The 27,636-nt window shown below is 42.9% G+C and overlaps 1 protein-coding gene across 16 annotated transcripts in view; it reads right to left on the reverse strand.

Annotated features, from left to right (window-relative positions):
- Positions 1-21,974: 21,974 nt before the first annotated feature.
- LDB2 (LIM domain binding 2) overlaps positions 21,975-27,636 on the reverse strand; it is a 220,578-nt gene continuing 214,916 nt past the window's right edge. For 9 of the 16 annotated variants that reach the window (XM_040596303.1, XM_040596129.1, XM_040596385.1 and 6 more), the window contains one exon: positions 21,975-23,248. In XM_040596303.1, the coding sequence (XP_040452237.1) occupies positions 23,018-23,248 (231 nt within the window). In that variant the 3' untranslated portion in view covers positions 21,975-23,017. Of the gene's footprint in view, positions 23,284-25,963; positions 26,107-27,636 lie in introns of those variants that run through there. The other 7 variants (XM_040596854.1, XM_040596783.1, XM_040597012.1 and 4 more) reach the window with 3 other exon arrangements.

Genomic DNA, 27,636 nt, shown 5'->3' on the forward strand with positions numbered 1-27,636 from the left:
GTGCCATCAGACCTTTAATACTAACAACTGGTCAAAACATCAGCTTTAGATCTGCTTCAAACAAGAACAGCACTAAAAGTCATCCAAGACCTGCTGAGGTATTAATTTACTACTGACTGACAGGAAAGGGTACAACATACTGAATCACGCAAACCAGCTACAGTGCAACAAGAAAAATACCTTTCCTAGCAGCACTGGATGCTTTTCTTCTCTAGCAGTAGCTTAATATCTTTAGGAGAATTTGGAGTATTTTCAGAAATGCATCAAATGACTTGGTAAAATAACCACAACACTTTCGTTATCTCACAAGTCAAAATATCCTTGTGCTCCCTTTGCAGAGCCCCCAGATGTACCTCAGTGCTCAGCCTCTTGTTTATTGCCATTTGTAGCTTGGAGAAGAGACACGCTATAGTGAGTAACAGTGTGTGGACTTTAAAAGGAAGATTAAAGCCTGAAAGTCTATGCTTTTCCACTTCTCACATGATTTTTCTAAAGAAAGTTGTACACTATTTAACGTTTATTTGTGGTGAAGATGAAAAATTCTGTGGGTTATCTTTTCTAGAAGAGTAGGATTTCTACAAATCATGGTTCTTGAAATTCCTTAGGCTGAGGAATTATGTCAGCCCTGAAAAGCATGGGTTCATTATTCACATCGTGTTACTTTGTTGACATAATTCCCTAACAGACTGGGACATGAGGTGTCCCAGTTTGATACTTCATCCTACAGTCACTGCTTTCGCCTTCTCTAAATAGTAAACACTTCTGTGTCTGAGTTCCTGTTTTAAAAAAAAAATCCTTTGAGCAGTATATCTCTATGAAAAAGAAAATCTGGGTTAGCTGTGGGCCACCAGCAATTTATCAAGCAGTATTAGTTATGTCTGTGGGATATTTTTCATTATCTGAGGATTATTAATAGAGACACTATATACATAGTGATTATTCCCTCGCTAATAATTGAGATAATATCGATACGGAGCCTGGATTCATTACACCTTAGTAAAGGGACTATGATGTGAAGGGTATTTTTTCCCTCCAATTTGTAATCAAAAGTTATTTAATAGTAAAAATCAGTCTTTACTTATAACTGAGGTTGCAATCTTTGGGAGTTGGCAGAGCCAGCTGCTGGGCTGCTGGGAGCCAGACTCTTTTTGATCTTCATATTGAATGGTTTCCTTTGATCACCTAGACAATAGATCATAAAAGAACAGAGCTTTTACCCATATCTGCCTAAATTTGCAGGTAAATAATGAGACGGTCTGAACTGCGGCTGGAGTGTAAGATTTTTAACAAACAATTCTCCCCTTTGAAGTAGACTTAGTAAAATTAGCATATAAATGAGCAATGCTGCTACATAAGGACATGTGGATGAAGAAGAAGGATAATTGGACTGAAAGGGTTAGTTTCCAAATGAGGTCACTTGCTAAATGACCGGCAGTTTGACTACAGGTGGGTTTGTTTTCTGAGTTAGAGATGAGATTTTAACAGCGGGGTTTGCTCAAGTTGGGGACCTCCAGACGGCATGGGGGAGGACTGGAACTTTGTAGCTGGCCTGGAAAGAGCAAAGTTGGGTGGGAGACAGGGCAGACATAGACCATACCTCTGTGGGAACAGGTATCCTAACTGATGCTGTAAAGTCAGGCTGTAGTGCATTACACCAATACTTGTCCCTATCAGCTTCAAGTGTGCAAAGCTATTATCCATAAATCTCTTCAGAGCTCTGTTCGCAGTGCCTATGAAGAAGGACCAGTATGCTGAAATATCTGCACCGGTGGGTGCTGCCAGGGGCTGCATGGGCTGAACTCACCGAACTCGAAAAGCCAAAACAAGGGTTTAGTGTGGTGGTAAACAGGTTAACGTTAGGATCTTTGAGACTCACCGCTCATCATTTCAAAGTGAGTGGACTTACCTACGCCAGTGGGAAACTGCCACCTCATTGCAGAGTACCTTGGACTCTCTCCTCTGTGTGGCCAGGCCAGCCTCCCTGTCTGTCAGAAAATGATCTTGTCTTTCCAAGGCAGGGACACATGGCTGGAGCTCTCTCAGTAGCGATGCTTTCAAATTTCCTACTTGAAAAGAAGCTAAATTAAGTAATATGTATTTGACTCCGCTTTCAAACAAAAAATTCTTACTGTGCTTGAAAGAATTATGATCATTTCACTGGAACCTGCTTCCTTATTCATTCTATGAAAAAAGATTGAGATTGAAGGGGGCAGTAGATGGAAGAGAGCGTGACCCCGAGTAGCAGCTGAATAGCCAGCAAGATAGTTTTTTTACCACACAGAAAGCACTAAGCTCAAATCCTCCATCATTAACATGGAGGAAAGAAATTGTGACAGACACACTCAGCCCCTTAACCAAACGGGCAGTAGTTTGGTCCAGGCTCTAGAGGAGGTGAAGGACTGAGCCTGAGCAGCTGCTGCTCGGTAGCTGGGCCAAGAACTCCTTGAGGAAACCCACAAGGGAGCAGAGTGACACAGTGAACATCGATGTGTATGAACTTGGGACAACTATCGTGATCAACACATGAATGGCGGGGTGGCTCTTCCAAGACTCCTTGATCAAGGAACAAAGAAAGTTGTGGGTACAAGGACTCTCAGGCACGCCTTTCCCATTGCATACAGTCTGAGCCACCCACTTCACTCCCTACCTATGACAGCCTGGGCTGAGCCTTCTCTGCCAGGCAGCGTGGCTGCAGGACAGTCATCTTGCCTTGAACTGGGACGCCCCTCAAGGTTGCCTCTCAAAGCAGAGACCTTTCACCAGCGACAGATCTTTGGATGAGTCCAGGTTGAGTGCTCCCTGAACGGCGACTGGGCTGCACGCCAGGTGACTCCCCCCTTGAGCAGGGATGCTCTCAAGGTTTGACATTCCGTACCTGGAACTAGCCGAGACCGAGAGATTCTTCCTCACCCAAGGCAGAGAGACCCCTTCTTTGCAACAGATCCTCGGTAAGGGACTGACAGCATGTGGAATTAATAGCAATGAAATCCATGTAGCCAATTCCATTAGACACAAACCGTTGTCCAAGTCTGAGACCAAGACCGGACCCAGCTGCACATAAGCTCCACCAAGACCTTTAGAAAGGAAGGGGGTCTGCTCTGAACCTTGTGACTCAGCAGGAAGGCTGCCCTTAGCCTTTTGTGTCTCTGGTCTCTGTGTAAATCAGTCTGGCTTGATTCTAACGGGATTTTCCTTTGTTTCTTCCATGTAGTAAGCGGTAGAGTGAACGTTGCCATTGAACTTTCTGAAGTTACGCTTTTATAACAGCATATTACAACCACTTTTGCCAATACCTTTGATGGTGGTTCTTTAAGTGATCTAAATCACTCATTTGTGACAAATTCATGTAGTTGGCAGGATCCTGGATAAGAATTCATGACAAATTGGCATAGTCAGCAGGATGAAAAGTAGTATCACTGGTTACTTATGGAAGCATGGAATAAGTCAGAGTCTCAAATTCTCAGAAGTATGGGCTCATGATAACTGGCACAATTGGGAAGCTGTGGAAGAGCAGCTAAAGGTGGCCAGGGATTGAAAGGATGGAAAGAACAATAACTTATTTGTAAAAATGTTAGGCACCTGCCTAGAAGCAGCCTGTCAGGACAGGCTAAAAGATAGTAGAGAAAAACAAGACCGGAGAGAGGAAATAGAAGGCAGGAAAGCAGCTGAATTATTACAGTCTTTGAAAACTGAGCAGCTGCAGAAACAGTTACAGAAAGAAAAGGAGAAAAGACAAAAGTTGGAAGAAGGTGTCAAAATCATTCTTATATATGCTCCCTATCCTCCCGACATTGTAAAAAATTAGGAAATTAATAGTGTTCCTAGAGGATTGGGATGGTGATATTTGGGGTGATCCTGATGACTATGATGAGGGAAATTATGACCCCTTGTTCCCCTCAGAATTCTCTGAATATCTGGTGGAAACCCATCATTAAAGCAGGACACATTGTGATTTCAGTTGGTCCTCGATGACAATTGTTAACATTTCTAATAGATACAGGAGCACAAAGTTCAAGATTAACACAACAGGATGCCGAGAAGCCAGGTGTGTGACCTGGACAGTGGAGCGTTAAAGTCACCGATGTAAGCGGAGCAAGTGTTATTTGCCAAATGACAAAAGTTAATTTATGGTTCCCAGGTGAGAAGTACATATGGGCTACTCAAAAAGCACAATGAAAATATCTCAGATTTTGATGTTTTGGCTGGATGAAACTGGTGCTTGCCAGATGGCAGCATGTGGCTTATCGGTACAAGTACCAGCCCCAACCCTGGCAGAAACTGGGAGGCTACAGTGTGTGTACTCCACACCCCTGCAGTCCCGATTCAAAAATTACCAACGTACTGTAGCATCCGATTCCTGCTGTGGAACAAAATGAAATTTCTGATGCAATAACAGACTTGGAATAACGGCACATTATTTCCAGAACCCACTCCCCATACAATTCACCCGTATGGCCAGTCTGAAAGTTGGGTGGGAGATGGCAACCTGACAACTGATTATTGGTGCCTAAATGCCAACACAGCTCCACTAATGGGTGCAGTACCCAATATTGCAACTTAACTGTCACAATACAGGCAGCCACACATCCATGGATGGCAGCACTAGGTGTCAGAGATGTGTTCTTTATGGTCCCCTTGCAGGACAAGGATAAAGAGAAATTTGGTTTTACTTGGGAAGGTGTACAATGCACTTTTAACAGGCTCCCACAGGGATATAAACATCCACCCTTGATTGCTCACGCTGTGCTTGCTGAACTTTTACAGTCTTACTTATTCAGAATGTGGAACTGTACCAATATATAGACAATATTCTAATCTGAAGAAATTCCCCTGGAAAGGTGAGGGAAGCAGCAGCAGCATGACAAGCGCTAAACAAAGCGGAAGGTGAGATCCCACCTGAGAAACATAAGGGATCAAGCAGAAAAATAAAGGGTTTGGGTACTTGGTGGACCGTAGGCAGTGCGGTGGTTCCTCCAGATACATTAAGAATAGAACAGCTGCAGATGCCTCACTCTAGGAAAGAATTATAACAGCTTATGGGTACTTTAGAATATTGGAGAAACACGTACCTGGATATTCTCTCATTGCTTGCCCACTGCACTCACTTTCACAAAAGTGGAAACGGAACCCAGAACACGATGAGGCAGTCAAAACCCTAACACAGGAATTAAAATGAAAAATGTATCAGTCATTGGGACCAGTACACTCCTACTACCCTATTACAGCAAAATGGGGTTTTGCTGAACATGGTACTTACTGTAACTTATTTCAAACTGGCCCTGATGGATCAAACAGACTTTTATTATTCAGCTCAACTGCATTTAAAGAGACAGATGTACTCTGAGTGGGAAGAAAGACTTCTGTCTTTAGCCTGAGCAGTAAAACTAGTTGAGAAAATGCAACAGAAACAGCATGTGCAAACCCAAAGACCACTGACGTCCTTCGGTCTGCCTTCTCAGTGGAAGCAGGGGAAGGAGATCCACACGGCAGCAAAGATGCAAGGGTTACTGATGTATCAAAACCCACAAAAGTGCCTGAGAATTGTCATGTAGGAATTAGGGCTTCTCCCTCCCAAAAGCTGGCAGGGTCAGTAGTGCAACTGAAGTGCATCTGTGTTGCAGCACTCTCAAAACTAACGGGCTTCAACAAGGCTTTTTTACCATCACATACCAGGTTAACTTCAATGAGTAGTTCCCACACCTTGCTCCAGCATCACCACCAATCCCCCACAAGGCTTCAAAAGTTCACCTACTGTCTGTGCTGTTTCTTCATACTCTTCAGGACAGTTCACCGTACCTCTTCTGTGTCCAGATTCTTTCTTCTCCAGCTTCTCTTCCAGCCAGCCTCTCCTCACCCAGGCTCCCTTTAGTCTCCTGGGGCCTTTCCTACATCCAGTGTGCTCCCTCTCTTCTTCTCTCTTCTTTTTGGGTCTCTCTTCATCCAGTACTCCTCTTCACCACCACCTTAGAGCTATTTAACTACATAGCAGGAATCAGCCACAGCTGCACATTATCCACATCAGCCAACCCACCACCCCTGAAGCCAGCCCACAGCTGTGTATTATCAATGGTAATTAACCCAGCTTCATTCCTCTACACATCTACACCAATGCATGGGCAACAAACAGGAGGAGCTGGAAGCCATTGTGCAGCAGGAGAACTATGACATAGTTGACATCACAAAAACATAGTGGGATGACCTGCACAACTGGAGTGCTGCAATGGACAGCTATAAACTCTTCAGAAGGGATAGGCAAGGAAGGAGAGGTGGTGGGGTAGCTCTGGAAGTGTTTTGATTGTCTAGAACTTAAAGATGGTAACAACAGGGTTAAATGTTTATGGGTAAGAATCAGGGGGAAGGCCAAGAAGGAAGGTATCATGATGGGAGTTTGTTTTATGCCACCCGACCAGGATGAAGAGGTAGAAAAAGTATTCTATAAGCAGGGAGAAGTCTCACAATTACTAGCTCTTGTTCTTACGGGGAACGTCAATTTATGAGATGTCTGCTGGAAATGCAATACAGAAGAGAGAAAACAGTCTAGGAAGTTCCTGAAGTGTGGAGAAGATAACTTCCTGACACAGCTGGTGAGTGAGCCAGCCAGCGAATGGGGCCCATTGGACCTGCTTGTGAACAGAGAAGGACTTGTGGGTGATGTGATGGTTGGAGGCCGTTTAGGGCACAGTGATCACGAAATGGTTCTCAGAGAAGTAAGGAGGAGGGTCAGCAGAACTGCCACCTTGGACTTCCAGAGGCAGACTTGGTCCTGTCTAGGGCCTGGCTGATAGAGTCTTTTGGGAGGCCGTTGGACCCTGAAGGGCAGAGGGGTCCAGGAGGGCTGGACATTCCTCAAGAAAGAAATCTCAAAGGCACAGGAGCGGGCCACCCCTATGTGCCAAGAGACGAGCTGGTGAGGAAGAACACCAGTGGGCAAGAACACTGGCCCGGCTGAACAGAGAGCTTTGGCTAGAACTCAGGGAAAAAAAAAAAGAGAGTTTATGACCTTTGGAAGAAGGGGAAGACAGCTCAGGGGGACTGCAAAGATGTCATGAGGTTATGCAGGGAGAAAATAAATCCCATTTGCAAGAGCAGAACTCTGGGCTCGTATCCTAGCTGTGACACAGACTTCCCCTTTCATCTCAGACACGTCATGTAGGCCAAGAGTTTTGCTTTTACGCATCAAATGTAAAAACTTAGACAGGTAAAGAACTGCTTTACTTTGCTGCACGGAGCAAGTGTTGGCCCCAAGACAGGAAAAATTATGAAGCTACTCTCACAGACTCTCCTCAACATAGATTAAAATGACAAACAAATCACCCAGCGAAAGCACTGTCCCTACATATCAATCAGGGAAAAACTTTGTGGTCTACGTGGCAAGTTGATTATATGGGGCCATTCAAACCCTCCATGGAACATCGATACATCCTCACAGGAGCAGAAGTAGTCTCTGGCTTACTTACGGTGACTAGGTGACAAAAAGCTGATGGACAAATTACAAGGGCTATCGTCTTAGTTCTGAAGTCTACCTACTCCTGATACCAACCAAAGTGAGAATGGCTGACACTTCTCATGCAAGGAGGTGCAAGGAAGGGCAAAACAAGAAAAAATTCAAAGGGTATTTCATAGTCCATATTACCCTCAATCAAGTGGGATGGTAGGAAGAGCTAATGGCTTATTGAAAAAGAGCCTTAAGCCACATGAGGCCCAGTGGGATACTCGATTTTCCAAGGTACTTCATCAACTGAATAATTGGTATGGGTCCACAGGGAGCCCTGTGAGCCGAGCACTCTGCAAAAGCTGAGTTTAATGCTCCACCTTCTGACAGAATAAAGTATCCGATAGCTTACAGCCAGGACAACCTGTTATGGTAAATATCCCACAAATTGTAACTGTGCCTATGACTCTAACTAAACCTTAGGGCCCACTTGCCTGGGAGGTTACTGATAGCAGTTGTGAAAAACACAGAATTACTGCATGGTGGATTTTTCCTTCTTTCTAACGGGGTAACCTGTCCAGAATACCCCACTGAGACCAGTCTACTTTACTTCTTTGTCTTGCAGCCTCCTCCAAGAGGAAAGTAAAATACGTCATCCTGTTGCTGCTGAAGATTTTTGGTAATTCTTGCTTCCCCACAAATGCCTGCCTGTCTCAATTGAATTGTCAATCAGGAAATCAACTGCAATTGTGTCAATAGAGATAAGCCACCCATCTTGTTATTAACTGATGATAACATAAACATGAGTTGTGAAACCTGACCACCTGTTAATAAAGAGTGTGTATGGTGTTATGATAATTCACAGTAACTCTTACACACCATACAGAAAAGGCTGTGACGTCATTGCTCAATATATAGTGAAGGGACAGAAAGATGTTGCAATATCATGCAGATGGAGCACTGTAAAGAGATGCATCATAATACTAGGAACAGCATCTCTCAGAATCACTAAACCTATCACAATGATGTCAGTACCCACTTTGAATATTTCCCCAGTTTTGTTAAGAAGCCTTACTGAAGAAACCCTAGGGTGGTCTCAAGCTCATGTTAAGTATACCCGGAGTATGGGAAGACACTCTGATAGGAGAAATTTAGATCTTTCCACCGTGATCATGCATGGAGCTGAAGTATACTTAGAGAACAAATGGACCTCAAAGATTAAGCTTATGGCAAAGTTCCCCAACTTCAGGGAATGGCAGGGGAAGAAATGAAAATAGGATGCTGGATAACCCGTCTGTCTACCCATGAGAAGGCATTCTGTGGACATTACATAAACCCAATAATAAAAGATATGGAACTCTGCACCTCTGAAAGGTTGCACTGTTGGTACAATTTTACCTTAGTACAACCTGTTGTATTTTGCCTTGGGGCTCATCATACCATGGGACTAGCATTTAGATTTACAATAGATGTTACTGAGCCCAGTACAACAACATCCACTCCGACTCCTGGGCCTTTGAACACATGATCACCCCTGATCATGAAAGATAAGAAAACTCTATCCTCACAAATTTCCAAAATTGGACCTCATGCTATTACATATACAGGCCAAAAGTGAGTGTTGCTTAATCCGTTGTGGTCCCTCAAATGAGTCATCTATCAATGCAGATCAATATCTCTGCAATTAAACCTACTTGCTCACCATTCTTAAGTACGTCCTGTGCAGGGTGGTTAGTGTGGCTGCATCCTCACCTCTCCAAAATGATCAACAAGGGATGTGACTGGTATTTTAGGAACAGGATTAGGAGTATTAAACAGCACGATGCTGAAGCTTTAGCAAACAAGACAAGCTCAGCAACAAGTAATTTACGCAAATCAGAATGCCCATTGCAATCTTCACTGTTGGCATTGGGAACTAACCAGTGGCTCTTATCTGATATATTACCCCAACGGGAAAGAATTAATGAAAAGGAGCACCAACTGTGGATGCACTAGGTGCAGCCCAGATAAGATCTCTCCTGTTCATAGTTGTATTCAGGCTTAACTGTGGATACAATCTGCTGTGGCAACAATTGTAAGAGAAAGCGGAGAGGGCACCTTGCCCACTGAGATTCAAAAAATAATCTGGGATAATGCAACTAAATTTGAAAGGGAATTCCAATCTTGGTGGCATCTAGTTAATTTCACTTATAACCCTACTGAGAGTAAAGCCACAGCTTTTGTTTTGACAATATGCAATGCTTCCATATACCATATACCAAATCATTGCACTGAGATTAAATTACAATGGAACTGTCCTCTATCCATTAGAACATAGAGTATGGGCCCAACAAAATGGGAACAAATGGAAAATTATTGATGTTGATGCATGTGTTGTACAGGAACAACAAGGATTTATTTGTGAAAGTCATACCATTAAAGCCCAAGACATTTGTCTTCATGCTAAACAAAACGTTTGTCATTTTGAAACACATCCTGATGAAACCCCTGAAACAGAACTTTGTATATGTTGGAAATGTATGTGTATGTATGAGAACCCTTTGTGATTCTATATTTACAGGCATCACCCCCCTAGAAACATATAACCACTCAAATATCTGTATTTATAATTTTACCAAAATTATGGGATACAACTTTAACTATTCAGCTCCTATCACAACTCCCCATTTGCTACAATCTAGCTATATATCATATCACAATTTACTGCCTGCCTCCATTAGAATGAATTTACATTGGTAAGAAAACTGTTGCAACATGATGACCTGAGTCAATTGCTTAAACTAATCCAGAGCAATGCACAAAGAACCCTGATTACCATCCATCATGATGCAGAGAAGATACACCATGTTCTAGGAAGAGTGAATAAAGATGGAGAACACCATTGGTGGGATACCTCATTCAGATGGTTACTGACAGCAGCAGGAACTTCAATGCTTCATCCAGTTGTGATTATATTTTCTCTAAAGTTATTAAGCTTATTACTTATAATCATTCTATATGTAAGGATTTGGTAAATAATGAAGCAAATGCTCTTTGTTCATCATGAGGAATCCCCCCAATAATGTAATTAACAGTAATACTTCATACTAAAATATATTTCTTACCATGAATCTGCAAGCATGCCAACATAGTATAAAAATAACATTAATATTGACACTAAATAAACAGCTTATCAAATAATGGGACCACTGATCTGCAACACGCTCCATATTTGTCACATAGATTCAAGAGTTAACTATACTACCACTCTATGAGTCGATGGAGTGGATTGACTGTAGTCATGGGGAGGAGTGTGACAGGCACACTCAGCCCCTTAACCAAACGGGCAGTAGTTTGGTCCAGGCTCTAGAGGAGGTGAAGGACTGAGCCTGAGCAGCTGCTGCTCGGTAGCTGGGCCAAGAACTCCTCGAGGAAACCCACAAGGGAGCAGAGTGAGTGACACAGTGAACATCGATGTGTATGAACTTGGGACAACTATCGTGATCAACACATGAATGGCGGGGTGGCTCTTCCAAGACTCCTTGATCAAGGAACAAAGAAAGTTGTGGGTACAAGGACTCTCAGGCACGCCTTTCCCATCGCATACAGTCTGAGCCACCCACTTCATTCCCTACCTATGACAGCCTGGGCTGAGCCTTCTCTGCCAGGCAGCGTGGCTGCAGGACAGTCATCTTGCCTTGAACTGGGACGCCCCTCAAGGTTGCCTCTCAAAGCAGAGACCTTTCACCAGCGACAGATCTTTGGATGAGTCCAGGTTGAGTGCTCCCTGAACGGCGACTGGGCTGCACGCCAGGTGACTCCCCCCTTGAGCAGGGATGCTCTCAAGGTTTGACATTCCGTACCTGGAACTAGCTGAGACCGAGAGATTCTTCCTCACCCAAGGCAGAGAGACCCCTTCTTTGCAACAGATCCTCGGTAAGGGACTGACAGCATGTGGAATTAATAGCAATGAAATCCATGTAGCCAATTCCATTAGACACAAACCGTTGTCCAAGTCTGAGACCAAGACCGGACCCAGCTGCACATAAGCTCCACCAAGACCTTTAGAAAGGAAGGGGGTCTGCTCTGAACCTTGTGACTCAGCAGGAAGGCTGCCCTTAGCCTTTTGTGTCTCTGGTCTCTGTGTAAATCAGTCTGGCTTGATTCTAACGGGATTTTCCTTTGTTTCTTCCATGTAGTACGTAATAGTGAACCTTGCCATTGAACTTTCTGAAGTTACGCTTTTATAACAGCATAGTACAACCACTTTTGCCAATACCTTTGATGGTGGTTCTTTAAGTGATCTAAATCACTCATTTGTGACAAATTCATGTAGTTGGCAGGATCCTAAATCAGGATTTGCAAGAGGCATGGACTACTTTTCTGTGGAGAGCATCAGCATCCTCTAAAGCCACTCTGTCCTCTGGCCCACGTACTGTTGAAATCATCTTTGCTCTTCAACAGGAGATGAGATCACTGTCCTTCCAGTGTAACCCACATGTAACACAGAAGGCTGAGGACTGAGTCCAGTTGTTTTACATCTTAAATGAGTGTTAAGGGCAACATTTTTTGCCAAGATATAAATGACATTTCAGTGCCTTGTGAATGTGACCTGACAAGAGGTTCTGTACATCAGATTTCCCCCATCATAATTCTCCTTTCCTGGCCTTGGAGACCAGTGAGGACAGGACTCTCTACTACTGGTGAGTGCGGCATCCGTCTGGGATCTTTTGCTTGTTGCTGGAGCAGTCAGGCTTTTTCAGGAGGTGGGCATGGGCGCAGTGGTCTGCAGCAGCCATCAGGGAGGAGCCAAGTATGTGCTCTGACATGGATGTCTGAAGCAAGAAGGGGATTTGGGGAGGCTTTTTGGAGGTGCTTAAGGCTGGGGAGCTCTGTGTCGGTTTGGACAGGGAGAGTTTCATGCAGAGCTGTAGAAAGAGCAGTGTGGGATAGCAGAATCTGTGAGATCTCCAGCTGGGACCTGGGTTCCTGAGAAGGACCAAGGGATGTGGAAGATTGTGATGGATGGGTGTGGAAACAGGAGCTTTGGACAGGAGAGGGGGAAATCTGAGGCAAGGGCTGAGGTGGAACAGCAGTGGGATCCAAAGGAAAGGGTTTTATTAAAAACCTCTTAGATGTTGGGTTTGGGGCAAGATAATCTTCTGGCCCTTCCTCCCCCCACCCCACCCCCCGCCCACCCCTGCCTTTTTTTTTTTCCAGCTGCTGGGAACAGGGGTAGCCTAGCCCAACTAAACAGAGCTGATTCATTTCAGAAAAATAGGCATGAACTTTTTCTGCATTTCTAAAATCTTTCTGTCCTCACCTCTTATATTTATTAGTTCAAAGTGATTCACCAAAAGTTGACCTGAATTTTTAAACTACTTTTCTTCTGGCAAATAAACTCTTCACTAAAAACATATGTGCTTGCCACTACACTAAATGCATGCAGTCTATTTACTTGCTGTTTTGCTGATGGCTGGCCCCTTCCCAGCACTGCAGAGGAGATGGAAGGCATTAAGAAAAGTCTTGAATATTGTAGGTTGAATGTTCTGCAAAAAAAAAAAAAAAATGGATAGGGATGATAAGAATGAAATCCTAGAACTGTTAAGCAGAACCTGGAAGATTTTGCTAAAAAGTTTCTATCAAAAACCCACAATAAAATGGAAGTCATAGAAATAAAAACCATGGACAGCACTTTGAAACCACACCAGTGTGCCTCCGTAAATGCATTGGATTTAATAATTAAATAAATAAATTTTAACATTTCCTTCGTTGTAGGCAATGCACTTGAATGGCTCAGCTCATGGAATGACCTCGTAAATAGCCATTCCGTAACGGTTCTCTCTATCACATGGAGGAAAGGGGCAGAGAGAGCTGCAGATACAGGGACACAGCATCTGCTAAAGCTTCCCTGCCTGGCTGCTGCGCTAGCACGCCTACCATCCCCGCTGAGGATGCTGCTCGGTGGGACCGAAGCCAGCCCTGTGCTGACCTGCCGCTCCGAAATCTGCAGGCAGCGAGGCCAGGTACAGGGGTCACTTTTATGGAAGCAGGAAGGTGGCAGAGGAGCTGAATGTGGAGCTGGTGTTCAACAGCCCCCTCAGCACAAGATGTAGGGGCCCACGAAGAAGCTACTGGGTTGGTTCAAAGCGTTTTTAGTAGCAAACAGGGGTGAGGAGGCAAGGCAGCAGTGGCTTCAAAAAGGCACTGAGCTATGCTGTGCCAATAGCCTGATTTGGAGACACCACCAGAAGAGTTGTAGAAGGGTCTGCCTGTCCTGAGGCCATCGGAGAAGGGTCTATTTGCTCCAACGACGTTTCCCAGTGCAAGGGGCAGGCTGGTGGCTCAGGCAGTGGCAGGGCAGAAGGGGCAGTTTCCACTCTGTGGTACAAGGTACTGTAACGGCACAAGCGACAGCTGCTCCTGGGGCTTCTCTAGGACTGAAAACGTAACTCAAGGGATGACGGAGAGTGGAACAGAAAAAAAAAAAAGCTGGTTTTTTTTCTGTATAGGGCATCCATTTGGTGGTACTGGAAGGGAAACGTTTCGCTAGGAAATCAAAATAATCATCAGGGAAAGACATGGGAAACAGAAAAATCACAGGCTGAAGTAGGCGTAGTAAGAAAACAACTGGGGGTTTGAAAAATTACCAGAAAAGTGATATTCTCAAGAGTGCAAGCAATCGCACAGGCTCCACTGAAAATGAGGTTAGTTTTGGAAATTAACATCACATCTGTCTAGTTCCAATAATCCTTGTCCATTTTAAAATGGAGCTCACGCCACAAGATACCTGCTATAAATAATCAAATACATTATAACCTGGACATATCCTCTACATCGAATAATCCTGCTATAAAAACTGAGAATAAAGGAATTTGCTGGATGACTAGCACTTAAGAAATTGTTCCCTGGTGGGTTATTTGCAGCCTATTCTCTACTACAGTAGGAGTTTATGTTGAATAACTCACAGCTGTGGAAATACCTGCACAATGGAATTTGATACTGCTAATAAAGGGATCCAAATTGGCACAGCTCCACTCAAGACTCACTAATGTTGAGACATACGAGTGTCTTGGGTCACGTAAAAGACTGAGTGGCTTCAGCGCAGGACGGTGGATGCTCAGGCAGGGGGGTAGTACCAGCCAGTGAAAGCTGGGACGGGGGCAGCTAATCGCCCCGCGCTGCAGGCACCGAGGGGTCAGCCCTGCTCGCTGCACGGGGTGCTCGGAAAAGGCAGAAAAACCAACCCGGTACTAAAAGCCACGTTACACTCAGGGTCGTTCACTTCTGGTCACTTTTAAAGCACCAGCTGCCACAAGAGCATCCTGAGATGTGCACTTGTACCTGGGAAGCCAGAGCTCACAACTGCTCATGCTGCTTTTTTTTTTTTTTTTTTGTAAACTTTTTTTATTGTGACTTTCCTGGATTAGTCTGTTTTCAAATACTGAAGGGAACTGGGGAAGGAAGGAGAAGAGAAAGATGGCATTACTGATGCTTTGGGTGATCTATATCATTCGTATGTCCTTCAAGCTACTACTCCGCAACATTTACAAGCATATTTCTGTAGAGACCTGGGGAGGACGCGATCTGTGTAATTCACTCCGCAGCATAATGGTTTAGTCAGGAGCCTTGAGAAGGGAACCTCATCAGCCCACCCCCGGGTAGATCGGAGCTGCTTGTATCTGATACTCAACTTTTAGCTCCAACATTTTTTAACTGTTTGTTTTAAATCAAAACCAAATTTGCCGTGCTTGGACCTTCATGCAAATCAAGTCTGGAAAAAAAAAAAATTATCAAAGTATAAGTTAACATTTCAGTACCTGGAAGGAACTGAAAGAAAAAGTGCATTCAAACCAAACAAAAGAGTTCTGGTTTAATAAAATAAAATTTAAAAAACTTGTGATTTTGAGATATAACTAGAAATGATGGTGATGATAACAACAACAACAATAATAATAATTTAATATTTTTAATTATTTCTGTACATGTATTCTAGGTGTTTCGCAGCAGCCTGCAGTCACATAGGCAGCGTATTGCAGTGAAAGTCAAACGTCCACAGACCTTCCCACTAGGGGAGACACTGGCCTGGAGGAGAGTGCAGGGTACTGGGATGGAGGGTGAGGTGCAGGTGGATGAGTATAATAGTCCCAGAAGATCTGTGACTGCAGCCAGGCCTGTAACGAGACAAAATGACTCTACTGATTTCAAGGTAGGACCGTCCATGTGTTTTGTTTTACCTCAAAGGTTATTTCAAATTAATCCATCTGTTAATCAGTTAAAGGAGACTGTTGCAGTTTAAGAAACCAGAATAGTTTTGGCACTGACCTACATTATCACAGATGATTAAAAAATAAGTTAATAAAATGGATAAAAAATAAAGTACAATGAATTTCCCATTTCCCTTTGGAGTCTTGACCTTGCAGCTAAGTGCTCACCCTGCCACCTGGCAGTGCCTGAACAAGGCCCATCTCGGGAAGGTTTTCTCCATTACTGATTGCAATTTTCTTCCCTGGTATACGGGCTTTTCTTGGCAATTGCCATCTTGCAGAGTGCCACTTTCTGAAGTGTGGAAGGCAACTCCTTTCTTCCCCGGCGGTTCCCCTCCATACTTGAGAACTGGCTACACTGCAGGCCTCACAATAAAATCATAGGACTTGACAACTCTGTTTCCATTTTAAAAGCCCACATCCCACTCTTACATGGTCCTGAGCTTCAAAATGTTGCCTCCCTGTGGGGTGCCACTGTTCAGTCACTCGTTATAAACTGGCCCTTAGTATTTTTCCCCCCTCCCTCACAGGAATGCAGCTGGCACCTACAGTAAAACCAAATCCTGCTGCATGAAATTTGTGAGTTAGGCTCTTTGCAAGGGAGCTCTGACTTAAAAAAAAAAAATAATAAAAGGATGGTGGTGGTGGTGTGTGTGTTTAAAAGTAATACGTTTTCTGGCAGGAAGAAGGCTGATTTAGGTTATATTTTTTGGAGCCCTTAGGCTGAAATAGCAGCAAAACTTGGAAGTTTGATAAACAAAGCCCAATTGAAACTCCCCATCGACACAACGGCAAGCAGAGGAGATAGCTGTGATATGCAAAAATGAAATTGCATTGCTCCTGCAGAGCTTGGGAATCACAATAAAGGTTCTTGATCACTGTCCAGGGACACCTTAGCTATGAGCCCAACTCCTATAAATTGAGCTTCTGCAGCACTTCACACCTGATTCACATCGGAGGAGCTGGTGATTTAAGCACAGAGACAGTCATAGAGCTGCTGAAAAACCTGCATTGAAAGATGGCTGTCTCAGTTGCTCACCTTTTGTTATCACCCTTTGGAACATGAGTTTAACCTCGAGGGGACACTTCAAAGAAAACAGCTGAAAATTCCCTTTCAAAATGGAGTTTGCAGTCAAAGACAGACATAGCCCCAGTATCCATCACAGTTCCTAAGCTTCGCACCTTCTGTCTGCTGAATTTGATCTCTCTTGGCAACCCAGAAGCAACCCACCTTGGTTTTGATGAGTTTGTCTATGCAGAGTACAGGCAAGTCCTGCATTTTGTTTGACATGTAGCCAGAGGAAGACGGAAAGTTAAAAACTTTGAGCAAAAAGGCAAACAAATTTTCATAAGCTATCAAAGACAGATGAAACAAAATTGAATGGAAAAAAAAAAACCACAACCCCAAACCCTCAACCCAGCATCTGAAAGCACCAAACACAGTTCTTAAAAGCTTTTCCAGTACTCAGACCCCCCCCAAGAGATCACTCAGGGAGGATGAAACTACGCGATGAAATGAGAGCTGCAGTTGAATGTGATAAGGAGTGTTAAACGCCTGCTTCACATCAAGCATTTGCTAAAACATCTCCTAATGCACTTACAAAGGAGATGCTAGCCCTATACGTTACAGCTGTTCAATACAAAATTATACATAGTATCTCAGATGAATTCAGAGTTGTTGAGACAGAGCTATTAATTAATCTGGGGAGATACACAACTTGAGGATCTCCAGAGATCAGACAGAATTCCTTTTAGCATAATACAAAATACTGCTCTCACACACACTCTAACGACAGCTCTGCATGCCACCCTCTAACTGGTAAGATCTTGGACACCTGGGAAGTATTTGTAATAAAACAATTTGCAAGCAAACAAACAAACAAAATCTCCACTCACATAAAATCCCCACAACCACACGCAGAAAGAAAAGAAAAACAACCTGAAGAATTTGGGGCTCCAGCTATGAGCCCAGTCCTAGAGGATCCTAAATCTGGGTGCCAGCAGGTGTGGGGGCACACTGGGCAGGCATTTGGCTGGGTTCAGCTGAAGCAGGTTCCCCTGCTAATGGGCAGTAATGGCATTCAGTGCCTGAGTTAGCAGCAATGCATTTAGTAGCTTGTCCAAACTGAAGCTTATCAATTCCATCCTGCTCCTTGTAAAGCTGATGGAAGCACAATCAGGAGTTTCTTGGGGAGCTGGAGTGTTTGTGCTGTTGTGGCTGGATGCTTTTAATAAAGTTTTTGATTCTGTATTCACAAGTGTATTAATCTCTGATGTCATCTTTGGTGCCTAATGGTGTTTTAAAATGTGCTTATGGATTAAAGCTGCCCATAGACCCATTAAAATTATTTCTTCATGTAAGGCATATAGTTCTTTTATTTCAGAAGTGACTCACAGGGTCATGGCATAAATGCTCCTACAGTTAGATTGCTCCACCACCTTTCCTAATAAAGCTTCTCCCTTTGCACGAACTGGTACTAGTCACTGTCAAAATAACATGCTAAATTAGAACATATTTTAATACTGTGAACATTCAGTGTAAATTAATATTTTCTCATGAAACATAGCAGCATGGTCCATAAATTTAGAGACTTCCATAAGTGACTCTTTATCTAAAGGTACCATCTGCCATTCTGCAATGCTGGGGTACCACCAGACTTCCTAATAGAAGCATAATGATATGCTAGAGTAACACCAGTTCAGTGGGATGTTGAATATTCAGTAGCTCCTCTAACATAGTAGAAGATTCAGGCCTTAGCCTTGTATAAAAATATGCTGTCAAAAAGCTCGAAAAAACACAAATCATCCAGTCCTACACAGTTAAACCAGCTGCTGGGGTTACTTGTGCTCCAGGGCAGCTTTAATTTGGACATGCAATATATCACCATAGGGCTACTTGATCAGAGTTGCAGTCTCAGGAAATATTTTCAGGACTATTCAATTTCCATTAGCAGTTTCTCCAGGATATATTAGGCACAAACTGGGTTTCCTTCAATATCAATCATTCATGTTTTCTCTTTCATCCTGTCTTTGCTAAAATGGGATTTTCGTGGAGGCCATGAAATTGCAAAATTTAGTCTGTTCTTACATTCAGGCTCCTTTAATGGTGTTTCACAGTAAAGGCTGGGTAAGGAACTTCTCTCCACCCTAGTGTTAAAGAACACCCAGTAAGGCTCCATATTTTGCCTTCCCATTCAGCAGTTTCCTTCCCCTTTACCCCATCTCTTTCTGCACACTTCAAGACCGATTATCCTTGGCAGCTCTCTGGTAATGGGTACTTTTGCTTTGTTTCTCAAGGATGCAAGTCGTTTACACTTTCCAAGTGTGTGAGTAGGACCTTCTCCAGGACCAAGGTTAAAAATTAGTTGCTCGTGACTTTCACAGAGCCCTGTGATGCTGCAAGCATACAAATACTAGTTATACCTCCCAAGGTCCCTTAAAAACTGAATTGCCTTACAACATTATTACATTCATACACACCAATGCATAGATGATGAAACCCGGGGACACCTTCTTTCTGAAAAGACAACAAAGCTGCAAATATTGCTTATTTTTGCTTGTTGTGAAAAGGGAGAAAGAAGGAACTTTAAGAATGGAAATATTTTCATGAGGGGCAGCTGGTGAGACCAGCTGATGACTGATGTGAGTTGGAAACTCTCTGAGAAGTAGACTTTGCTGACCCAAGGCAAACAAACAAATAAAAAGATATCCCCAAACAAAGCAGTTCAAAGAATAACCAAAACCCACCAGTGCTGATGATTCTTGCATGTCCCGAGTCCTTTGTAAGAGCAACCAGCTCAGTTATCAGTGTTCTTACTCAATCACCTTACTAATTACATGATTCTGCTTTTCTAAGTAAACTCCTGGAATTTCCTCCCTCTGATTTGCGAGGTTACTTCTCAGGGCTAGTGTTTCCCCCCATTTAGCTAAAACAAACAAAAGCTTACTCTTTGGATGTATTTCAGCATCATGAGATAAGCTTCCTTCCTCCTTTTAATAATCGCAGGGCTCCCCAGAGGAAAGCATCAACATTATTTTCTTCCAAATTCTGAGAGAGATACATGTTCTTGTGGGAGGTGAGAGCAGGTTACAGTAAAATGAATCACCGGTTTCAAGCTTTCATTCTTCAGGCTGAAACCTCAGCTCTCACGAACCTGTTACTTCAACTCACCTGTGATCTTTGCTCACCTCTCCCACTTCTCTCTACCAGACGGTCACGGACCACACAAAAGCCACGGTGCCATGGCACTGCAGCCCACAGCCGAGAGGCACAGCATCCAGTAGCTGGTGTGATCACTGTACCTTGATTCTCCACCTGTAGGGAGTGTTTCCCAGGACAGGGCACCAGCACACGGGATCAGGCCCAGGATCACAGGCTCTGTCTTGATGGGTTCACTGTGTCATTTGAAACACGGTAAGAAAAGCCCACGCAGCAGCCCAAGGCATGGGGATGAAGGGAGCAGCAATGCCGAGGCTGCGTGGCCAGCTGCTGTACACCTCAAACCACTTCGTTGAGCTGGCCCATTTGGACATTACTTTAATAGATAAGTAAGTGAATAAATAAAATCAGCTATCTTCGATTGTTATTCACCCCAACAACAACAGGGTGAATTGATAGCTTGTAGATGGGGTTTTTGAGGAGATATGGAGAAAGTGTCCTTCCAGATTAATTCAAGGACAGCACTCTGAGGAGCCTGTTGCCCATTTTTCAAGCATTCCTATGTTTATTTACTGAAACAACAGGAGTAATATGACATCATAAATCTTTTAAAAATTGAAATAGTAGTGCCAGTCTCGAAAGATTAATAATAAGGAATGCCTTTTAGAGTGTGCTCATGGAAATGTAATATGAATGATTAGTGGTTTTGAACATTAGAATTACAGTCTATAATTGTAATGTTATAGCAGCTATATAGGAGCCACTGATCCCTTAATGGAATACATTGTGAATTTAATTATTTACACAGAAAAATCAGGACTGATACAGTCACTGAATGATAGACCTATGGTTTCCTACAACCCCTGAGTGTTATGAAGGAGCAGCATTGCTATCTATGCTGATGCACTCGGTCCACATTTGTTATTCCGTTAGGTTTAAATTCTACCCTATAGTTGATATCCTTTGTGCTCTAGATCCTACAGAAACCTGGAGTGCCTTTTAGGCTGTCTACCTGTGAGGCTTACTACAGGTGCTAAAATTCATGGAATGAGGATTTTACTTGCAGGAGAGCGGGGCCCACGCTGGAGACTGAGGTTTGTTCTTCGGGCAGGGAGGGAGCTGAGCTGTCCCCTGCTGTAGGACCAAGTGGCCACACAGGGTGCTTTGCCCTGTATTTCTTCTACAATGGTGGTTTCAAAACTATGTGGTGGAATCATGTCCAGCAAAAGCATGCTTAAAAAACATGTATATACGCTTGAGAGACACATTTCCCTAGGGTGGCTTCTGGGTACACGTACAGCCACCCAGAAAAAATCCCCAGCACTTCTTCAGATGCTTTTATGATGTCAGTAATATTAAAAGTACAGTTTCAGTCAAGAGTAACACATCAGTCCCCCGCACAAAAGGCAGGATTCAGTAGTGTAGATTCAGTATCTCTGTCGGCAGGTCTCCCTGTAAGCAATTGCCGCCCGCAGGGTGCACCTTGCAGGGCTCCTCAGCTGCCTCGGGGTGCTGGCATGTGCCTCGGGGTGCTGGCATGTGCCTCGGGGTGCTGGCATGTGCCTCGGGGTGCTGCTGTGTGCCTCGGGGTGCTGGCGTGTGCCTCTGCACCTCCCAGCTCAGCTGGGTGGCTTTACACGCTGGGCTGTATTCGCAGTGGCCACACCAGTCCAGAGGTTTTGCCTGCTCCCGTGAACAACTGATTCAATAACAAAGGGAAGAAAGAAGGAGATTTTTTAAAATCTTCTCAGCCCCAGTTGAGGGACTCATCATAAAACTATCCATCAGAATTCAGCAGAGTGGAAATCCCTGCTCTGATAAGCCCCAGCCCCGGCAGGTGAGGGATGCAGAGTTCAGGATGGAGGTGCACTTGCTGGATGCCCCGCACTCCCCTGTGGGTGGCTGTCGCGGCTGTTACTGACCTGTGGTGTTACACCTCATTAAATTTAAAAAAAGAGCATCTACCCAAATTGAGCTGTAAGCGATTCGCGCCTAAACTACAGGCTTTCCTTTTTTGCTGGAAAAAGACTTGCGATTCAGTGAAACACTAATTCCAAAAATTCCTGGTGCGTGACCCTGCACATGGGCGTGTGTCTTTTGTATGCAAGGAACTGTAAAATCACTGTATAAGAGCATATTTGTTAACACAGTTTATTGGCACACTTATTGGCAAAGCATACATAAAATACAGTCGTATTATATAACACACTGACTCACTGTGTCTTTACATGATGAGTTGAACATATTAATATGTAAATGAAAAAATTAGTTTCTTTTATAAAGTTTCACATAAATACACCGGAATAAGAAAAAAAAAAAAGTAAAACAAAAAATGGTTTGAGGGCTTTACAAAAATATTATACAAGAAATATACTATGAAAAGAAATAACAACAAAGTCAACTCAGATACAATAATAAAAACACAAAAGTTTTAGATTTATTAAGCTGCCCACAAAGTTAATGGATTACATGGCTTTAAAATATCTGGATCAACAGCAATTTTACAAAGCGTAAACTCTCATAAGACTGGGTGTCTTTTTCCACATAAAAATATTTCTCATGTCTTTGATGAAAAAAAGACATTTCTTGTTTCAGTATTTTTATTAAATGATGGAAAGAGTATCTACTGGCATCAGCTAAATGTAAATTAAAAATACTGGATCCTTTAAATGATTAACCAATTAAAAAAAAGTTAAAGAAAGAACAAAAGTTACTTTAAATTACTTTTCCGTAAAAGCTGATCTTTTTCTGAAACAAGAAATTTCAGGTGCAAGTTGAAAAGCAGAAAATATATTACAATTGTAAAAAGTTTTACATAGTTACGTTAATGAGATCCTGAGCACTGATGACTTGTTAAAATATGGCCATTGTTTGATGAGGAAAAAAACAACCCCTTCCAATAAAATGCATTGTCATAAATTTGCCATGAGATGCTATTTAATTTTCAATTATTTTAATTGAGGTCAGTGCCAGTATCATGTATGTGAATGCTTCCAAGAAATGTATATGGAAGCTTATACAAGAGTTTTCCTTACTTAAAAAAAATCAGATAGTTTAGTTTAGAAATAGATACTGTATCTGTTGAAAGGTTTTTTTCTAAATTTTGTTTTGAAGGATGGTGTGAAAGTGTAATTAATAACCCACTGACATACATTGCAGTGGGTACTGCTCCAGAATAACCTATTGGGAAGCTTGTGGTGTGGGGTTTTCAGATTTAGTCTCCTGGTTAGCAGGAGGTTTGCTGTTCCACGGGCTGTTATTTCCCAGTGCAGGTGAATTGTTGAAATCTTCTTCATCATCCATGCCATTTGCTGCATCATACTGTGTATTCTCTAATCTAGTGATAAGCCTTTCGTCTTCATCCCCAAATTCGCCTCCCATCAGAGTTGGTTCTCCTACCACCATCACATCCTGTGAACAGCACCCAATATTTGTTATATGGAAACCTTGAGAGAGAAAAAATCAACTTAAAAAAATTATGTTAGAGAATTTGCATCTCTTAACTTTGTGATATTTGAACAACAGAGTTAAAAGTTCCTGCATAGTAGGAACCAGGAGACAGGCTTACACTTTATTTCTAGTTTAAAAGAAAAACTACCACATCTCTCTAACTGCATGCTCATGGCTCCAGATATCAGAAACCCCAGAACTAAAAAGCAGGTAGACTGAAAAATGTGCATGATTTTAAGCAAATAAGCAGGCTGCGAAACTGCCTTAAACTCCTGCTTGAAATATTTAGCTTATATCCAGTAATTTTTTCCTGAGCCATATTATTTGGAAAGGCACCAGAGTGCATCTCAGTTGGAACTTGGCGATATGCGTGTTTTAAAAGTAGTTTAAAAGAAACCGCATTTCTTATCCTCAGCCTTCTCAAATGTGGAGCACAGCACTCTAATAAAGATGGTAACTCTCTTATCCACGGCCAGCCAAGCCCTTTTACGCATCCAATATACTTGACATTCTGCTACTTAATTATGGTAATTAATTTAGGTAAAGTTTTCGATAAAAACAATGTTCACACTGATTTGACAATTTGCATAGCTAATTAAGTCATTAGCAAAAACCTGCTGATTGCCAACAAGCCCTGAATTTACCATCTGTTATTTCATGGTGCCTGTCACCTAACTCCATGTAGGCAACCCTGCCGCCAATCTGTGCAGTAAGAGGACCAATCTGTCCAGCTGGTACCGTAAAAGGAAGATGAAGAGTGCTAATTATAATTACACTGATGAAGCTAGTAGTCATCAAAAACTGAAGCATGCAAGAAAGAAAGAATTCATCTAATCACTGCTTTAAGTACAAATTGTCCTTCCATGAAAACAAGTAAACCGCCTACTGTACTCCAGTGCATCACAGATTTGCTGCAAAAAACCTAACCAGCATGGGATAGAAAGGTGCAAACTTGAGATTGGAAAGCAAAGGTGCAAAGCCAGAGAGCTCTCTTGTTCTCTCTGTTCAACGGAGAATCAGGCTGCTGTGCTAACCGCTAAAGAAATATGTGGGATGCATCTTTTCATGCAGCTCAGGTGGCAGGGCATCAGCTAGCGTTTGGTAAAAGTGCAGTAATTCCAGCTGTCTAGCTTTGTACCCGCTGATTTAACAAGCCCTTCCAAGAATCCTAGCGAACAACAGATTCATATTTTAAAGGATCTGTTCCTCCTTACGAATGTAAAAGCATTTGTAAAAAGCAAACAGAAGACAAATGTTTGCATTTAATAAGGTTTCTTTTTAATCAGATACGTACTTCCTGCACCATGACACCATACGAATTGTTGCAAGTATTTAGGTTCTCAATATCCCTCAGCAAAGGCTGACATGCTACAGAAGAACATTTAAATCACATTTTCAGCCTGTGCTACATGAAAAAATTTGCGAGTAGATGGAAACTGCTATATGATTTCTTCTTTACATTGTCTATATTTTGTTACTCCGTATATCCATAAAATAATTGGTTAAATAAAACTCACACACAGCTTTGCAACATAGAAGTTTAAAAGACAAAGTTGTTTATAACCAAAAGTTTATTCTAATTTATTCCACCCCTCTAAACAACAGGCAATGTATAGCGTGCACTGCTGAACCAGACCTGACCCCGTTGTATTGCGAGAGCGTTAATGACAAGAGAGACCTGGCAGAGGACAGCGAGTTGGGTTGGAGTGTGCAGTGTGATACAGGAGGGCAAAGGGACCGCAGTGGCTGAAACACAGGATCACAGACCGAGGTGGCAACCGTTCCTTTTACTTCAATGTTCTTGAGGATGGACCTCAAGTTCTCCCTGTTGCCTTACTAGCAAGAGGTTGGCAACTTGGATGAGACTTAGAGAAGCGCATCAAAAATAGCTGTGGGGCTAGGACAGCTGGCTGGGGAGGCCACGTGGAAGAATTACGTGTGTATTACGTCTACCGAATGGTTGGGAGGGGTAAATACACTTCACAGCTGCAAGTGCTGAAAGGAAGAGGATCGCTTTAGGCCAATCCGATGAGATGTAAACTAGGGTACTAAGATGACGTTAAGTAAACGAACATGTAATCCCCACTGCCAAGACAATGTTCCTGTTACTGAGAACTGCAGGCTGAGGATTAACGACCCCACTGGAACAGTGCTAGCTGTGCTGCTCAGGTTGCCTAACACCGGGCTGGGAAAAATCTCAGTCTGTGGCAGGAAACTTCTGTGCATCAGCGGGGAGATGTTCAGTGACTGCGTAAGTATTTCCATCTCTCATTTCTCAGATTCTTTGCAAATATTATTCCTTTAGTATGATGATGCCCACTGAGAGGACAGTTTGCACTTGTATTTCTCTCCATGCTACTGAGACTCTCTCTCTCTCTCTCTCTCTCTTTCTGGGAATTAAACTACAATTATATTGAGGTTAGTGGAATTTTCCCTCATTCTATTTAAAGGATAGATATCACAGCATTAGTTACAGGACATTTGAAAAAAAAAAAAATATATATTCTTGACAATCTTGCCACTTGTAGCTATGTCAGGCAAAAATCGTGTCTGAGGAAGCGCACATGCTGGTTCCTCCCCAGAGAGGATTCTGCTCCTCAGACTGAAAGCTGAAGCCCCCACCGAGTGCACCCCATTGAACCTCCACTCACTAGATCCCGTGCAATGACCACCAACCTCTGAGGAGGACTGGAAGTGACTCCTTTTAGAGCCCCTCAATGCTTCTCCTTAAATTGGCCCGTGGGGGTCAGTGCTGCTGAGTGACACAGGGCTCCATCCCTCCCAGGGTTGAGGCTGCAGCTCTGGAGCGCTCCTAGCTCCTGCTCATGGAGTGAGAAGCAGAATCCAAGAATTAAACCCTAGTCTCTTGCACGGCAGCACACACTGCTACGGCCTAGTTATGGTAGCACATATTTGACTAGATTAGTTGAAAAAAGATTTAGACTGTAGTCACTCGATCTTATTAATTTACTCGGTGATTAGAAACAACATTTTTGGTCAAGGAATGTCTCATGATAGTAAAATATGGTTGCAGTGAAGCACTGTAAATAAATCAGTGGATGTTTTACATCATGTGATAGAAATGTATTATTTAATAATATAACCACAAAAGCAGCTTTCATGTATATCATACCTTTCATCCTGAATAACCCTAATTGCCATCCAAACTTAAATCGATGCACATAAACTATACACAGAGATCACTTCACACACCACTCAAATGCAAGCACTTCTATTTAACAGACCGGGCATTTCTCAGGCTTCAGCTTTTCTATACCTGGCTTCGAGTTTAGGTCTGCTATGGCCAGTTACGTAACTAAACTTTTTAATTTTGGATTTTAAAGGTCATCCTGTGGCTGAACAATGTCTTACTGGAATGTGGAGGTAAAAATGGGTGGTGGGCCATGTAAAATTCCCTGTCCCTGCGCCTGCCATCTTTGCTGCTGTTAATACGTGGCCCCGCTCAGCGTGTGAGAGTGATTAGTTCCTAGCTTAGGTGTCACAGTCCCCAGAAATAGGCAGTGCTTCACCAGCCTGGGATAACTAAAACCACCTGAAACTACCAAGTATATTGTTCAAGCAAGTCTTGTACTCCAAGGACTGAAAGTTGCACTAGTTTAAGCATCCACCTCTAAGTGCTAAGTCAAAAGAAGAAGCGTACCTCCTCCTGATCTTCCTTCCTTCTTATGGAACTGTATTAGTGGTGATTATTTTAATAACTGACCTCTTAGCTCCTTGCCACAAAAATTATTAATGACTGAGAGCCCCATTGCTGCCCACATCCATAATGGTCAGTGCTTCCAAGACAAAAACATTGGACTGACACTTGTGTTGATCTATAGAAACAGAACTGACATTTTAATTAGGTTTCAAAGTAAACACTTTCTAGAGGAAAACGGTTATCTTTCACATCCCATCATAGGCCTCTCTGTTAACTTGACATTCTGGTCTTGTTTGGAATATTTTTCCTAAAGTACAAAAACTGGAAACAGATTTGTTCACTCTTATGGCTAAATCTTAGATTCTGAACGGCACAGTTCTGCGACATGGGATAATTTCCGACACTGATCTCCTGACCCTGGGCACTGTAGCTCTGTACTATGATAGCCATTACAAACCACCTAAACCTACCCCTCTTTGTGAAACGTGTAAGAAATCACATTGCTCCCTTCCACATCAGCAGGTTTATTTACGGATTTGGATTTTGAGGAGCTTAGAGAGAACTACAAAGAGAAGGAGAGATTATTGAGGTGTGTTACTTGCTTGAAGAGCACAAGGAGGCTTTAATTGAGACTCTGGATGTAACAAAGAGCATTTGATTTACTTAGTGGCATGTAGGCATACATTGG

The sequence above is a fragment of the Falco naumanni genome, chromosome 1 (genome assembly GCF_017639655.2).
Source record: "Falco naumanni isolate bFalNau1 chromosome 1, bFalNau1.pat, whole genome shotgun sequence".
Lineage (NCBI taxonomy): Eukaryota > Metazoa > Chordata > Aves > Falconiformes > Falconidae > Falco > Falco naumanni.